Genomic DNA, 14,759 nt, shown 5'->3' on the forward strand with positions numbered 1-14,759 from the left:
CCATTGGTACATGCAGCCCTGCACACCCGCCCACCATGCACACCCAGCCTGGCACGTGCAGCCCTGCACACCCGCCCACCATACACAACCAGCCTGGCACACACAGCCCTGCATATCTGCCCACCGTGCACACCCAGCCTGGCACGTGCAGCCCTGCATACCCACCCACCATGCACACCTAGCCTGACACATGCAGCCCTGCACACCCACCCAAAATTGGTACATGCAGCCCTGCACACCCGCCCACCATACACAACCAGCCTGGCACACACAGCCCTGCATACCCGCCCACCGTGCACACCCAGCCTGGCACGTGCAGCCCTGCACATCATGCACACCCAGCCTGGCACGTGCAGCCCTGCATACCCACCCACCATGCACACCTAGCCTGACACATGCAGCCCTGCACACCCACCCACCATTGGTACATGCAGCTCTGCACACCCACCCACCATACACAACCAGCCTGGCACACACAGCCCTGCATACCCGCCCACCATACACAACCAGCCTGGCACACACAGCCCTGCATACCTGCCCACCGTGCACATCCAGCCTGGCATGTGCAGCCCTGCACACCCGCCCACCATACACAACCAGCCTGGCACACACAGCCCTGCATACCCGCCCACCATGCACATCCAGCCTGGCACATGCAGCCCTACACACCCACCCACCATGCACACCCAGCCTGGCACTCACAGCCCTGCACACCCGCCCACCATGCATACCCAGCCTGACACATGCAGCCCTGCAAACCCACCTGCCATTGGCACATGCAACCCTGTACACCAACCCCATGCACACCCAGCCCAGCATGTAGAGCCCTGCACACCCACCCACCCTCCGTGCATGCCCAGCCCAGCACACACAGCCCTGCCCGTCATGCATGCTCAGCCTGGCATGAGCAGCCCTGCACCCCTCTCCTTCCAGGCAAAGGCGCTTGGTGAATGCCACCAACAGCGCTCCTGCCCCATCCAGCCACAGACCTCACCTCAGAGGCCACCAGCAAGCCCCAGTCCTCCTGGTGCTGTTGCAGGTCCCTGCCCTGCCTGGGACCCACCTCCTCACCTCCAAAGCTGCCCTCAACAGCGCCCCCAATCCCAACGCTTGACCCCCACACAGGAAGGTTCCCAGTGACCCCAAGGAAGGGTGATAGCTCAGCAGCTTAAGCCCCTACCCAGTGCCCCCAGGGGGGCATCAGCTCCTGCCCTGCCCTGTTTCCTCTTCTACAAGCAGATAAAGTGGGGAGTCTGCAAGGTAACGCAGGCAGAGCTGGGCTCCAGGCCAGGAGGGCTCCAGCGTACAGGTCCTCAGGTTCTCCAGGGGCTATTGCCATGGCAACCAGAAGGGGCCCTGCCACCCTGGGGGCTGAGCCTGCAGCCCAGGTACCAGTGAGTTTGTGACCCAGAAACCAGAGCCCAGAGGTAGGCGGGCAGGACCCACAGTGTACGCCCCCAGGAGCACCAGAAGGCGGGTCATGAGTCTGGGCCACACAGGCTCCTCCCACTGGATGGTGGTCCCCGCAAAGACACTGACCCCCAGAGATATGCAAATCCCTCCCACCTCCACAGTGGACTGCAGGTTCCCCCACCAGGCACCAGACCCTCTAAATGAGTCCTCCCAGACCCCCATGGCACCATTTGACCTCGGGAGACCAAGTCCAGGGTCTCAAAGGGGCACCGCTGGAGCCCAGGAAGCAGGGATGGGGTCTCTGCAGAGGTGAAGGTAGGGTGAGGGCTACCTGCAGCAGAGAAGGAGGCAGAGGCTGGTGAGGGCAGCCCTGGGGATGGCAGGGGTCCTCAGCCACTCCCCAGAGGACATGACCAGGACAGGGCCCCAGAAGCAGGGCTCCAGCCTGTCCAGGAGACCCCAAGCTGGCTTCCCTGGTGTTCCTGTGAAACCAGTCACACTGGCCATCTTGGACCAGGCAAGCGAGCCAGAAGAGCCCCAACACCTGCTCTCAGTGCCCTCAGACAGTGGCGGTCCCTGAGATGAGTGAGGCAGGATGCTGGGGCCCCTCGGCCTGGCTCCAGCAGGGGCAGGTCGCCCATGAGCAGAGGGGCCTGGCCAAGGCACTTAGCAACTCCCTCCCGAGAGCGCTGGAGACACCCCACCACAGGCCAAGCAGAGACCAGGAGGCAGCAGCACTTGGGGCCCCAGGGTCCCCAAGCTTGGCCTTCCCAGCAGCAGCCAACAGCAGGCATCAGTGCCCAGCCAGGTGCTGGGGGAGGATACCAAGCACAGGACCTGCGAGGTCAGGGATCCCCGGACAGACATAGGTCCGATCCCCTCAGAAGCAGCTCCTGCACAGGGAAGGCTCATGGTGGCCCAGGCCAGGACCCCTGAGCTGGGTGCAGGGACACCAGGGATCGCGTGCCCACCAAGGAGGAGGCAGAGGAGGAAGACACCCCTCCAGGGCCTCAAGGAAGCCAGGACAAATGTCTGCAAGCACTCTGCTCCTCTGACAACTTCCCAAGCCTCGGGATGCCCTGTGCTTCACAAGACCCGTCACCACGCAGCTGGCCACCGGCCTAGCCCCTGGCCCCACGCATGTTTTCCCTGACACACGCCGTCAACTCTGAGGCAGATTCATGGCCCGACTGGTGTGGGCTTCCTGTCTGCGCACTCGACTGGCCCTCACACCTCAGCTGGGGCTCCTGGACGTCCCCAGCTTTCACAAGAGGGACACCGAGGGCTCAGCTAAAAGGCACACAAACTGGGGCCCCCAACACTTCCTCGCCCTCTCTGACACCACAAGGCTGGGGGCTGGGCAGTGCAGGCTCTGAGGTCACAGGGTGCAGGGCACCCGCCACTGAAGACAGACCTTTGGGGTCACTGTCATCTCCCACCAACCTCAAGGGGGTGCCGCTCACCATCCTGACAGCGGGGACCCTGAAAACCTGGGGTGCAACACCATGGCTGGGCAAAACCTGGCACACCAGTGGCCATGGTTAAAACAGAGGCCAGGGTTGCATTCAGCTTAGGAGAAAGGGAGGGGCCGTGAGGCAGGGCACCACAGTCCCAAGCACGCACGCACATGATGTAGAGACCCCAGGGCCCCTCCCCAGGGCTGCTCCCCGTGTGGACCTTCATCTAGACCCTCTGAACTCCCGCCAAGGAGCTCTAAGTGTCCCCCCAACCTACCACATCTGGTGAGGCCCACAGGGGAGCCTGAATGGGGTGAAACACCCTTCTGGGGAGGCTGTTGGGGAGCAGGGGCCCGGCAGAATGAGAGAAGACAGCAGGGTGGGGTGCAGGCCCCCTAAGACCTTGTGGTGGAACCCGCCGGCCTGGACTCTGGGGACTTAAGAGGAAACGAGTGTCCCCGGCAGGGTCTCCTCGTCCTCTCTTCCCGGTCACAGAAAAGGGTGCTGAGCTGAGCCCTCTCCTCCTCCTCCCCACCCCACAGGACACCCTCCCCCACTGCACCCCACAGCCCCACCTGAGGGCATTTGCACTACAGGGCTCCCCAAGGCCAAGGGGGCTGGGTACAGTGTGGGAGTCCCTGGCCCCTCCCCGCCACATCCAGCACAGGCGGCCCAGGGGCCTCCACAGGGCTCAGGAACAATGCCCTTACCGGAAGTCCCTGCCTTTTACATTCCTGTGTGCAAAGGTTGTTCCCGGTGTGACCTGACCACCCCCGGCCACTCCAGGGCCTTTAGGACCCACAGGGGGAGCTCCGCCCACAGGGGAGCCAGCTGCAGTCAGGCGAGGACCCTGAGGTTCAGGGTCACAGTCAGACTGGCCAAGCAAGAGCAGCTGCCCCTGCATCCCGCGACATAACCCTCTCGAGCCCACTGGGTGGGCCCTGGACCAGGTGATGCTCCTGCTGAGATGCCAGGCAGGTGACTCGGTCACAGAGCAAGCTGCAACCCAGCCCAAGCCAGACTCTAACAGGCATCAGCCAGGCGGGTCGCCCTGGCCAGCACAGACACACACGTCCTTCATGGAAGCACCCCCTCCTGTCCCCACGCGATCACACCCACGGCATGGTATGGAACCCTCCTGCGGGCCACCCCTCACTGCTAGCCACACTCAGCCCTTGCCACCATGACGCCTGCAGCCTTAGCAGAGACCCGAGTGGAGCGCGGCGGGGTGGGCAAGCGGGCAGGAGCTCGTGGCGATCCTCGGAGCCACAGGGTGTTCTCCTGGGCTGAGCAGCTGGCCCGGCACTATGGCAGGAAGACACCAGCAGCCCAGTCTGGGGGCTCCGGGATCTGGCCAGAAAGCACAGCAGTTGTACATACATGTCACCGGGAAAGCTGCCCCAAGCGCCCCTCAAGGTAAGCAAGTGGCAGCTAGCAGTCTCTGCCCTGTCTGAAGGAGGATGGCCGGGCTGCAAGCATGCACCCTGCACCCCGGCGATCCTGCCCCGCCACTTCTGGTTCTGACTTCCAGAACTCTGCCTGGCCCAACTGCCCCCTCTTGCTCCCTCCCATGCTTCCCTCCACTCTCCTAGGAACTGTGTCCCCCTGGGCCCTCAAGGCTCCCTTGTCCCCATCCCAGCATCTCTCCCTTCCTGACCCCAGGACGCAGATTGGGGGAACATGGCCTGTGGAGGTCTGTGACACCTGCTCCCCTCAAGCTGCCTTTGAGAAGCACCCCTCTCTTGGAAGCACCCTCGGCCTTCTGGGCCTAGGCCCCCATCTGTCACTTGGGGCCCACCTAGTACTCAGGCCTGCAGTGGGTGTCAGTGCTGTTGTCCACAAATGCTCAGACCATCCAGACTGACCCCCAGGGACACCTGCAGACTGGCCCTCAGGGGGCTTCCACCAACAGGCTGGCCAAGCTCAGGTGACACCTGTCAGGGCTGCCGTGGGGATGGCTGAGCTGGTGGCAGAACTTTGAGGTACATAGCTGGGGAACAGCCTTGAGCTGGGTGAGGCCTTGGTGCTCCTGACTAGACCAGGAATGCCCAACGCTGACACCCTGCCAGGAGAGCCAAGGGGGGGGGAGTCCTGCCTTCCCAGCCAGGGGGAGGGGGCTGGGGTCCCACTGTGCAGCCGGGCCCAGTGGGCCATGTCTACCCCCACATCCCTCCAGCAGCCAGCAAGGAGGCCAGAGCTGGGGCGACACAGAGCTGGGCCCCAGCCGAGACTCCATCTGCCGGCCACATGCGGTCAAGTGACGCCACCGGCACGCACGAGTCCAGATGCAGAGGCTGACGGTGCCTGCGGACACTGCCCCCAGGGCCCCGAGGCTGCGGTGGCTCAGCACCAGATCAGGCTTTCGTGTCCACGGTGCCTTCCACCCCACCCCAGGCTGCTGCTCAGAGCTGCCCGAGGGCCCAGGGTGATGCCAGGGCCACCTCCCACCACCGGTAGGGGCTGGAGAAGCTGCATCCCAGAGCCCTGCCTAGGCTGGGTGCTGCAGCTCCAGGCTGGGGTTGAGACTGAGACGCCCGGCCCGGCCTGCGGACGCCATGGCTACCCGGCACACGGCTCTGAGGCCCCCGCCGCAGCCAGGCTGGAGGACCCTCCCGTGGTGCGAGGGAGAAATAGGCCCAGGGCCTGGCCAGGCTCCAGGTGCGAGACAGCTCCCCTCCATGCTCCCTAAGGGCCATGCCTGGAGCAGGGGCTCCACACCCAGAACCTTCCAGAAGATTCGGGCTCAGCATCCCTGTCACTGTGCACCCCCAGCCCTCCCCCCCATGAGAACCGCCTGTGGGTCCGCAGCCATTGGTGAGGCCTGGATGTGGGTTTTGCTCAGGGAGGTGCGTGCAGCAGGGCAGCGCTGGGTGAGCCATGGGCACCGCACCCCTGGCCACCTGTGCCCTAACTGTACCTGGGCACTGGGCCATGGGAGCTGGATGTGACTCCCTGCCTGAGGAGATGGACAGGCAGGAAGAGGTTATGGCGGGGCATGGCAGGGGGGCCCGGGCCTGCCCTCCGCCGGGCCATTTCCTGCTGGGCCGTGCAGCCAGGGCAGTCAGGACAGACAGGGAAGTGTGGACGGCAGGGCAGGAAAGCGGAGAGTGGCCTGGTGTCCCTGCGGCCTTCCTGCAGCCTCTCAAGGCAGCCCCGACTGCCAGGCTTCACAGGACACCGTAGAGCGGCCACCAGGAGCCAGGAAGACCCCGGGGCCACCTGCCTGGGGACCGCAGCCTCAGGAGCCCTGCGGCCGCTCTGCAGCGCCCCCTGTGGTCACGTGCGCCGCTGCAGGAGACCACCTGCCCCGAGCTTCAACATGGCAGGGAGAATGGGTCCCCGGCCCAGTGGAGCCGCCCTGCTAGGCGGGCGTGTCCCATGTTTCGCTGCTCCGACTGGCTGCTGCTTCTCTTTATGAAGACACTGGGGTTCCAGTCTGCAGCGCTCTGTCTCTACTGTGTCTCAACAACCCCCCACATCAGTAGATTAAAAGCACTGAGAAGTACCGCTCGCCCCCCCCAAAAAAAAACCTGTGTACAGAATCTTCAATTTACAAAGAGACATATGGACAACAGAATCCCAACACGGCTCCGACACCCCTTCAGGACACCCCTCCATCCGGGCCCCCTCGTACCCGAGACCCAGGCCCAAAGCCATACGTGCTGTTAGGCAAGGAGCCCCAGGACTTGTGCACAGAGGGGCAGCTGCTCACAGGGCACTCAGCACCCCTGCTCCTGCAACGAGGGGCCCTGAGTCTGCCAGGCCCCAGGGCAATCCCAGCAGAGACATCAGGAGGATCCCTGTCGACCCCGCCACCTGGCAAGGACAACAGTGGGATTCAGAACGACCTGAGCAGCCCCACTGCGGTGTCCCAGAGCCACCGATGCAGGCCCCGTGAGACCCCAGTTGCCAGGTTCTCAGGCCCAGCAATCTGTCTTTCTGTCACCTCCAAGGTCTGGGAGAAATGAGCACCGATTAGCGGCTTCCGGCCATTCTCTCCACCCTTCCTCCAAAAACACCATGGGTGCCAACACCCACCCTCACAGCCCCGTCCTCCGGGTCACCAACGCCCACCCCCCAGCCCCCTCCTCCAGATCGCCAATGCCCACCCTCATGGCTCCATCCCCCCAGATCAGAGCGAGGAAACTTCACGAAGGCAGGGAGAAGTGCCGTCTGTAAGCCCCCGGGAGACTGGTGGGCGCAGCCTGCGAGGAGGGTCCCTGCACCCCTGCCTGGGAGCCAGCGCTTCCCCCAGGTCTCCGCACACGGACAGGGCTGCAGGGGAGCTCAGAATGCTGGCACAGGGGACCATGGGCAGCCACTTACACCGTCACCTGAACACTGGGGGCCAGGCTTGCCCAGGGGCCAAGGGCACCCAGCACTGGGGGACCCAGAAACAACCACGGCAAGTCAAGGGCCTACTCTGCCCTGACCTGCCCCTGTGGCCAGGAAGATGCACAGGGCAGACAGCGCAGGAACAGCCCAGGCAGCTGCATACAGGGTTCTGCATGTCCTCAGGCTCTGAGGTCATCTGAGCCCTTGGCCAAGTGACACTGTGATCCCTGTTTGTGCCACCAGCACGGTCACGGGGGCTAGCCGAGCCTCGACTCGTCACAGCAGGATGGATGGGTACTGCTCGAACAGAACACTCACTGTGCCCATGAAGATGCCCAGCTCTTCTGCAGCTTGAGGGGCAACACCACACCTGCAACACGAGCCACACACCCCAGTGGGGAAGGGGCTGAGTCCTGGCGCCAGCCAAGGACAGGGTAAACCACGCCCACACTCTGCCTGGACCCACCAGGGTCACAAGACCCTGTTCTTCCACCCTGGCAAGGGCAGGACACCCGCTTCCTAGAGATCCCGGAGGCCCTGGCCCATTCGCGCACCCAGTTTAGCTCCCTGGTGCCTGGGGATCCTGGTCTCCTCCCTGGACCCTGCCATCCCAGCACCCCCAACTGGTCCTTGGTGCCTGTCACAACCTGCTGCCTGTGCCAGCCTCCCTGAAGACCAAGGCTGGCACTGCTGCTACCAGGTTCTGACAAAAACACAGCCCTCAGCCACAACCTCGGCTGGGGCAGCTCCGAAGTGTGAAGGCCTTGGGTTCAACCCCAAGTGGCAGAAAGAAACAGGGTAATGTGCTGGTCACCTGGGCCCCACAGCATCTCGCATGACCACCTGAGACCCCCCTTCCCCATCACCCTGCACACTCCTCCCAGACCCCAGGCCAGGTGCCCAGGGAGGCCCTGGTGACCTCCCCGAGCTGGCCATCCCCACACCCCTGCCCCTCCTCCATGGGCCACGGTAGACCCACCTGGTCCTTCCAGGGCCTGAGGGTCCCATGTCAGGTGGGACAGGCTGAGGCAGGCGGGGCTATCAGGACAGGCCCAGGGCTCCAGACAGAGGGTCACAGGCCCCAACTGGGCTGTGGCCCAGCCTGTAAAAAAGTCCTGTTCCCAAAATCAGTGCCTCAGTCATCTCAGCCCCAGCCGCAGCAGGGAGACCACCCCCTTATGCTTACACACACGCTGTCCATCCAACCCTGGGTGGCTACTGTCCTGGGCTGAGCTGGGGGTGGCACTTGTAGCCAGATCTTGCCCAGCACACCTCTGCCTGGCCCAGGACACAGCTCCACTTCCGACCTGAGGCTGATCCCCCCCAACGGGGAACCCCAGGGTGCAGGCTGTCAGCCTGACTTCCTGTTCCATCCTACGCCAGCCCCTGACTGTCTCAGCCCATTACTGAGCCATCACTGGCTCAGAGCAGAAGCCCAGGGGACCCAGGACCTGGCTTTGATGTTCCCCACAGCAAACCCCTTTGTTCCTCCCAGACACCAGGAACAGAGAAGGGGGGGCGGCAGAACACATGGAGGGGGCGCCAGCCAGTGCAGGCCCGGACACCCACCAGAGGGCTGGCGGCTTCCCAGCTGGTCCCCAAGCTGGCCTCCTTCTGTCTCCCCCGCTCCTTCCTGGATAGACTCGCTTCCCTCCTAGAAAAGCCTGCACTGTTCTCTCCCTCTTCCCTTTTCCCACTGACACTCACCCCAGGGGAGCAGCTCAGTCCCCAGTAGAGGGCACCCCATGCCCTCGGCTGACCTCACCTGCCCATGGTGCCTTGCCCTGGACACCTGTCTGCACATAGCAGGGCAGAAGTCCAGGCCGAGGCTGCACAGCCACAGTCCCCTCCCCTCCACAAGAGAGGCCCAAATGCCCCGGGCCTCAGCTTGCTGGCCACCCACCCCCGAGCAGCCGGGCCCCTCCCTCCCATGCCAGCCCAGCCCCTGCCATCTTGGCCCTGGGAACCTACTGCCCCTCTGGCGAGCAGAGGTACTGCACTGTTGCCCAGGCCTCTGAGGGGCAGTGCTGCGGACAGAGGTCCCAGGACAGGGGCACATGCATGTGTATGTGTCCCCAAGGGCCCAGACTCTGCAGTGTCCCCAGGCACTCACCAGACAGGCAGCCCTCCTGGCTCGGCAGCCGGCTCCACCCCAGGCAGCACCTGAGCACAGTGCGGGCCTCTGTGGCGTACACCTGCTGGAAGCCCATGTAGTAGATGGTTCTGGAAGGGAAGAGAGGCACGTTCGCCGCCGCAGGAGCAGTGCCTGATCTCCCATGTCATCCCTGCCGAGCAGGATCCTACGGCTGGGACATGCGGCCCGTCTCCGCTGGCACCTCCCAGGGTGGCCCCTGCTCCACACTGGGGCAGGTGCACCTGGCCCTCGATGGCTGTCTACACTGTGGGCTCAGGAGTGCTGCGGGCCTTGGGGAGTTGGCCTGCATGGTTCCGTGTGTCCATCCATCCATACCCTGGCCTCCCAGGCCCCACAGCAGCAGATGCCCCGGCACCCACAAGGAAGGGTCTCAGCCCTTCTGCAAAACTCCCTTCCTGGTCCATCCGGGATGTCCCCAGCCACCAGCCTGAAGCCCTCACTCCTTGTGAGACAGATGGCCACCTGCCCTGTCCACCGTGGCACGCTCATCCTTCCCTGCTTAGACTGGGCAGAACAAGCTCCCTAAAGCTCAGGTCTCCTAACAGAGCCTGACGTGGAGACACGGGCTGAGCTAGACCAGCCGTGAGGGTAGGTGAGGTCCGTACGCGGGGGGCCTGGCCCAGGAACGGGGGCCAGCCAGCCAGGGGCAGGGAGAAGGTACATGGGACAGGAGCAGAGGTGGACGATGGGTCCCCAGGACAGGGGCCACGAGGATGGCTGTCATCAGCAGCACCAGGACTGGGCCCAGGACAGGTGGTCCTGAGTGTCCAGGAAGGGCCAGCCCTGCCCACGTGGACATGGGACTTGGTTCCTGACCTGGGAACAGCTCTTTAGCCGCTAAAGAGACAGACAGGGGCAAGATGACAGCATGGGTGCCCGAGCAAGACAGGTGACCGCAGCCCCCACAGCCCGCCACCATGACCCATGAAGACAGTGACCAGGGCCTGGCCAATGGCGCTGGATCAAGAGCCCTTGAGCCCGGGGAGCGGCAGGTGGCCTGGGCTGGCCCTCAGCTTGCTGGGGCCAGGTACAGCAGGCCAGCTGGCCAGCCACAAGCAGCAGACCTGTTCCCCCAGTGGCGCTCCGGTGCACACATTGCACAAGGCGTCCAGGGTGCCTTGCAGAGCCCTAGGCAGGACAGGAAACCACCAGCCTGGACAGAAACCGGAGCAGCAGGAACGAGATCCGGCAGAGCCTGAACTGCTTGGGCTGGATGGCTGTAAATATTTATTCCTGACCCGGCTGGAGGGTCATGACCTACGTGCGGCTTCTCGTGGCCATGGGTCCCTGCAGAAAAGACCTCAGAGAGGGCTGCAGGCCCAGGAGGGCAGAGCTGGTTCCCTGTGGCCAGCACTAGTACATGGCAGCAGCCACCAGGAGCTGGTCCACATGGGCGGGGACATGCAGGCCAGCGCAGGCCAGGCTGTGTCCCAGTGGGCACCACAGTGCCTGATGGGGCCCAGGCTCAGGGCTCTGGTGTCACCTCCCTCCCACTGCACCCCTTGCTTAGGGTGACCCTACTCCACGGGGAAACTGGGAGCCCCACTGTCTGTGGGGATTGCTGGAAAAGTGGAACCGAGGAGACCTTCCCAACCCCACCACCGCCCCATACCCTGCAGCTTAGACCCAGAACCAGAAGATAGACACTGCCACCATCACCAGCACCTGTGTCCCTCCGCGCTCACCTGGCTCAACCCAGGTGGGGGACTGAGGACTGCAAGGGAATCCACCTGGCCACAGCTCACCCACACGGAGACCCGGGCCCAGCGTCCTTCCCATGTCCTGTGCCCAGCGAGCTATCCCTAGAGTGTGGCAGGAGGCACATGCCAGGGGAGTGGCCCAAAGCTGGGGTGAGTTGGGATGCAGTGTGGGGGTGGGGCTGCTGCGGCCCCAGCACTCAGGAAGGCTGAGGCGGGTGGATCGCAAGTTCCAGCCCAACCTGGGCACCTTGGGAGAGCCTGACTCAAAGTAAAAATCAGAAAGGGCTGGAGATGCACCTTGGTGCGAGTTCAGGGCCCAGCATGGACACCAGACTACAAGGGCAGGACCCTGGCTGCTCAGAGCTGAGTCGCTACCCACCCAGCAACCATGCCCACCCTAGGCAGTGACCCTACCCAGCAGCCACTCCCTCCCCAGGCCACGCTGTCCACCCACTTCAAGGGTCAAGTTCCAGAGATGACGGTGAGCCTTCGAGGCCACCAAGCAGTCAGAGTGGAGCTGGTGACCAAGCTCAGCTCCACCACAGAGCCACGCAGCACAGCCTGAAGGGCCTGGCCAGCACGGTCACCACAGCCGCTGTGCTGCCTTCCGTGGGCCCAGCAGGGTGCATCCTCCCCGTGGGCACCAGGACAGCAAAGGGCTCCACTTCATCCAGTGGATGTCAGGGTGCAGAGCCAAGAACCAGAGCTGCACCCCAGCCTGGTCCTAACTGTTCCAGCAGAACAGCCAAGTGCAGAGAGGGGCAGAGCAGCCAGGAAGGCCACACTGCCCTCCCTGACTGCCGGCTTTCAGCCATCCTCCTGCCTCAGCCTCCTGAGAGTGTGACTGTGCCTGCCACCATGGCCAGCAGGAGGCGTCTTACGTGAGCCTGCGTCTCCCCTACACCCCCACTTGACAAGCCCAGCCTCCAGCAGTCGAAGAGTGTGGAAGTGGGCTTTTCCTCTTCTGCTCCACAGCAAGCTAGGCTTTTACACAAGGGCGGTGGCCTCTGTCCCCTCTACCGAGCTTGTGCCCCTAGCCTGGGTCACAGGGACAGACTCTGCAGAGTGTCCTTCGAAGGCAGGAAGGTATGTAAGGGCCCTCCTCAGGTCTGGTTTTGAAATAAAACATTGAGCAATAAAATGTTCCATGTGGACCTGGGCACGAGGCCCAGGGTCAGGCGCAAGTGTCAGGCCGGGAACTCGGCAGGCTGAGTACCCCACGTACCCAGCAGAAGAATCCCTCCCTGTGGTCCCTGTCCACCAGGGGTGCAGCCCTGCCCTTCACACGAGGCCCGCAAGTACCTGCGCTCCTGGCCAAAGCACCACACTTGCTGCCTGCAGCCGGGCTTCCACACGGGCACCACGCGGCTGAAGGCCCGCATGCAGGGCTGGCGGCGGCCCACCAGTGTCAGCTCCTGCTCCGCACACACGTGGGGCCTGGGAGGGAGGATGGGACATTAGTGCCTCCGCTGGGAGCCGGACACCCCACACAAGGCTGTCCGGGGATCCAGTCTCCTGTGCACACGCCACAAGCACCCCGCCCAGGCTCGAGGGCCAGGGTGCCGAGGGGGAACATGGCTGGCATGCTCCACACGGGCCGCAGTGCTGCTCGGACCCCCCAGGGCTCTTCACAGGAGGATTCACCATAGCCTTGGACAGAGAACAAGGTGGACAAAGGGGTAAACGGACAGATGAGGTGACAGACAGGTACCTCCCAGGAGGGCAGGATGGAAGCTGGGCAAGTGAAACCTGAGCCACGCTCCCCGTTCCATGTCCCCAACCCCAGGAGGTGTGAACCAGCCAAAGCACCCAAATCCCACCAGGCTTGCCCAGTGCCTGTGATGCTGGACTGACGCATGGCACGTGCCAGGCTTGAGGGCACCAGGATGAAGGGCGTGGGTGCTCCTGCCCCAGGCAGCCTGGATAAGGTGGCGGCTGAGGGACAGAAGGAGCTGGGTGCTATGCTGTGTTGCTGCCTTCTGCCCACCAGAAGCTGTTTCCTCACTGCCCGATGCCCTGCTGGGAGCCCCCAAGGATGGACTGGATCTCTACAAACCATGAGCCCAACAAACCCTGCCTCCATGAACTTCGGGCGTCGGGTATCCTGTCTCAGTGACAAAAGTAAAACAGGCTTCCCATGCAGCTGGAGGGCAGTTCCTGACTCTGAGCCCAGCTCAGCTCCCGCAGGCCATGGATGAGGCTGTGCAGGCCTGGCTCCTGGTGTGGTCCTGTGGGCCTTGTCCAAGGCTCTCAGCAGTTCTTTCTTGCTGACACACAGAGGAGCAAGTGTTGGGGCCTCAAGGTAGTGAGGCCACCCAGCACAGGGTCCTTCATCCCAGGGAGCAGGGGCCACAGGGCAGCGGGAGCTGGGCAGGGGTTCAGGCATAGGCACCAGGAGGTCTGAGCACAACAGGAAATGGGGCTGCTAGGAGGCCTTGTCCTCGGGGCGCAGTGACCTGAGCGGCCACTAAGCAGGGAGGGTACCTGGGGTGGGGCCCACATCTCACCTCCACACACGTGTGCACTGGTCATGGGTGGGCCTGTGTCTGTGGGGACTCCCAGGATGCCATGAACCCGTGGGCTACACGCCCAGTAATCTCCCACACTCGTGCAGTGCCACACGTGTTACCACTGGCCAACATTGTAAGTCCTTTCTCCTAGCCCCTCCCCAGCCACTGCACCTCTTCCATGGAGACGCCAGCCCCAAGGGGAACCAGGAACACAGTGTTCAAAGAACAGTCAAGCTTCCCAACACCCTGCAGTGGCCAGGCCAGGGCTTTGGTGGGGCTGGGCCACAGGAGGGGAATGTGGCCTTGTGAGTCCTCAGGCCAGGTCAGGATAGAAACTGGCAAGACCAGACTCAGCAGCCACATCACCCTGGGCAGGAGGCATCAGTGTAACTGTCTAACTCAAAGCTCCCCCAGAGGGGAGGCCAGGCCCACGTGAGCCACTGCCATGCCTGATCCAGGTCGGCCGGCCTGTTCTCGCCATTCTGGTGCCCACAGGCAGCCCTGCCCGCTCTGGGGGTGATCACCGTCCTTCCAGACCCCAGGAAAGACAGGCAGGCTGTCCTTCTGAGGCCAGAGAACTCCCCTCACAGGCTAAGCCAGGAGAAAGATAAGCTATGCCCACTGCTGGAACTGGCCTGCTCGGTTGGCAGGTACCAGAGGGCCATCCACACCCTCCAGCAGACCTGGGTTTGCTTAAACTCGGAAGCTCACAGTTCAGGAAAGCCAGCCAGAGGGGCTGCAGCTGCCCGTGGAAGGGCCAGCTGGCTCAGCAGATCTCTGGAGGGTGAGGGAGCCAGGACCAGCCAGGACCAGGTACACTCTAGGACCCTGCCCGCCACCTGCCCCCCCAGGCTGAGAGGAGCAAGAAGCAGACTTCTGGAAGCCCTGCGCCACAGTCTTCCGCCTCCTTTCTGCTGGCACCCCCTTCCTCTTTCCCTTGCACTGCCCTCCCTGGCCCTCAGGCTGCAGGAGACCTTGCAGCCCTACCAAGCACCAGGCACATATAGGTGCCGGACACAGCACCTGGCCACCAGACTCAGACAACAGGCAAGGGGCAATCCCAGAACAGAAGCCTCATGGGCACCTGCCAAAAGCCAGGAAAAGAGAAACTGTAGCCATCCCTGCAGGGTGGGGTGCCTAGGAGCAGCAGGGAGAGCTAAGAGGAGGAGGAGGAGGAGGAAGAGGAGGA

The 14,759-nt window shown here is 63.6% G+C and overlaps 1 protein-coding gene across 1 annotated transcript in view; it reads right to left on the minus strand.

The window, feature by feature from the left end:
* The window catches only part of Megf6 (multiple EGF like domains 6), a 70,946-nt gene that overhangs the window by 54,215 nt on the left and 1,972 nt on the right, over positions 1-14,759 (minus strand). The window contains exons 2-3 of the mRNA XM_023699530.1: positions 12,363-12,497; positions 9,319-9,428 (exon numbers count right to left, since the gene is read on the minus strand). Coding sequence (XP_023555298.1) covers positions 9,319-9,428; positions 12,363-12,497 — 245 coding nt within the window. The remainder of the gene's footprint in view (positions 1-9,318; positions 9,429-12,362; positions 12,498-14,759) is intronic.

Source organism: Octodon degus, unplaced genomic scaffold, assembly GCF_000260255.1.
Source record: "Octodon degus isolate 3935 unplaced genomic scaffold, OctDeg1.0 scaffold00113, whole genome shotgun sequence".
Classification (NCBI taxonomy): Eukaryota; Metazoa; Chordata; class Mammalia; order Rodentia; family Octodontidae; genus Octodon; species Octodon degus.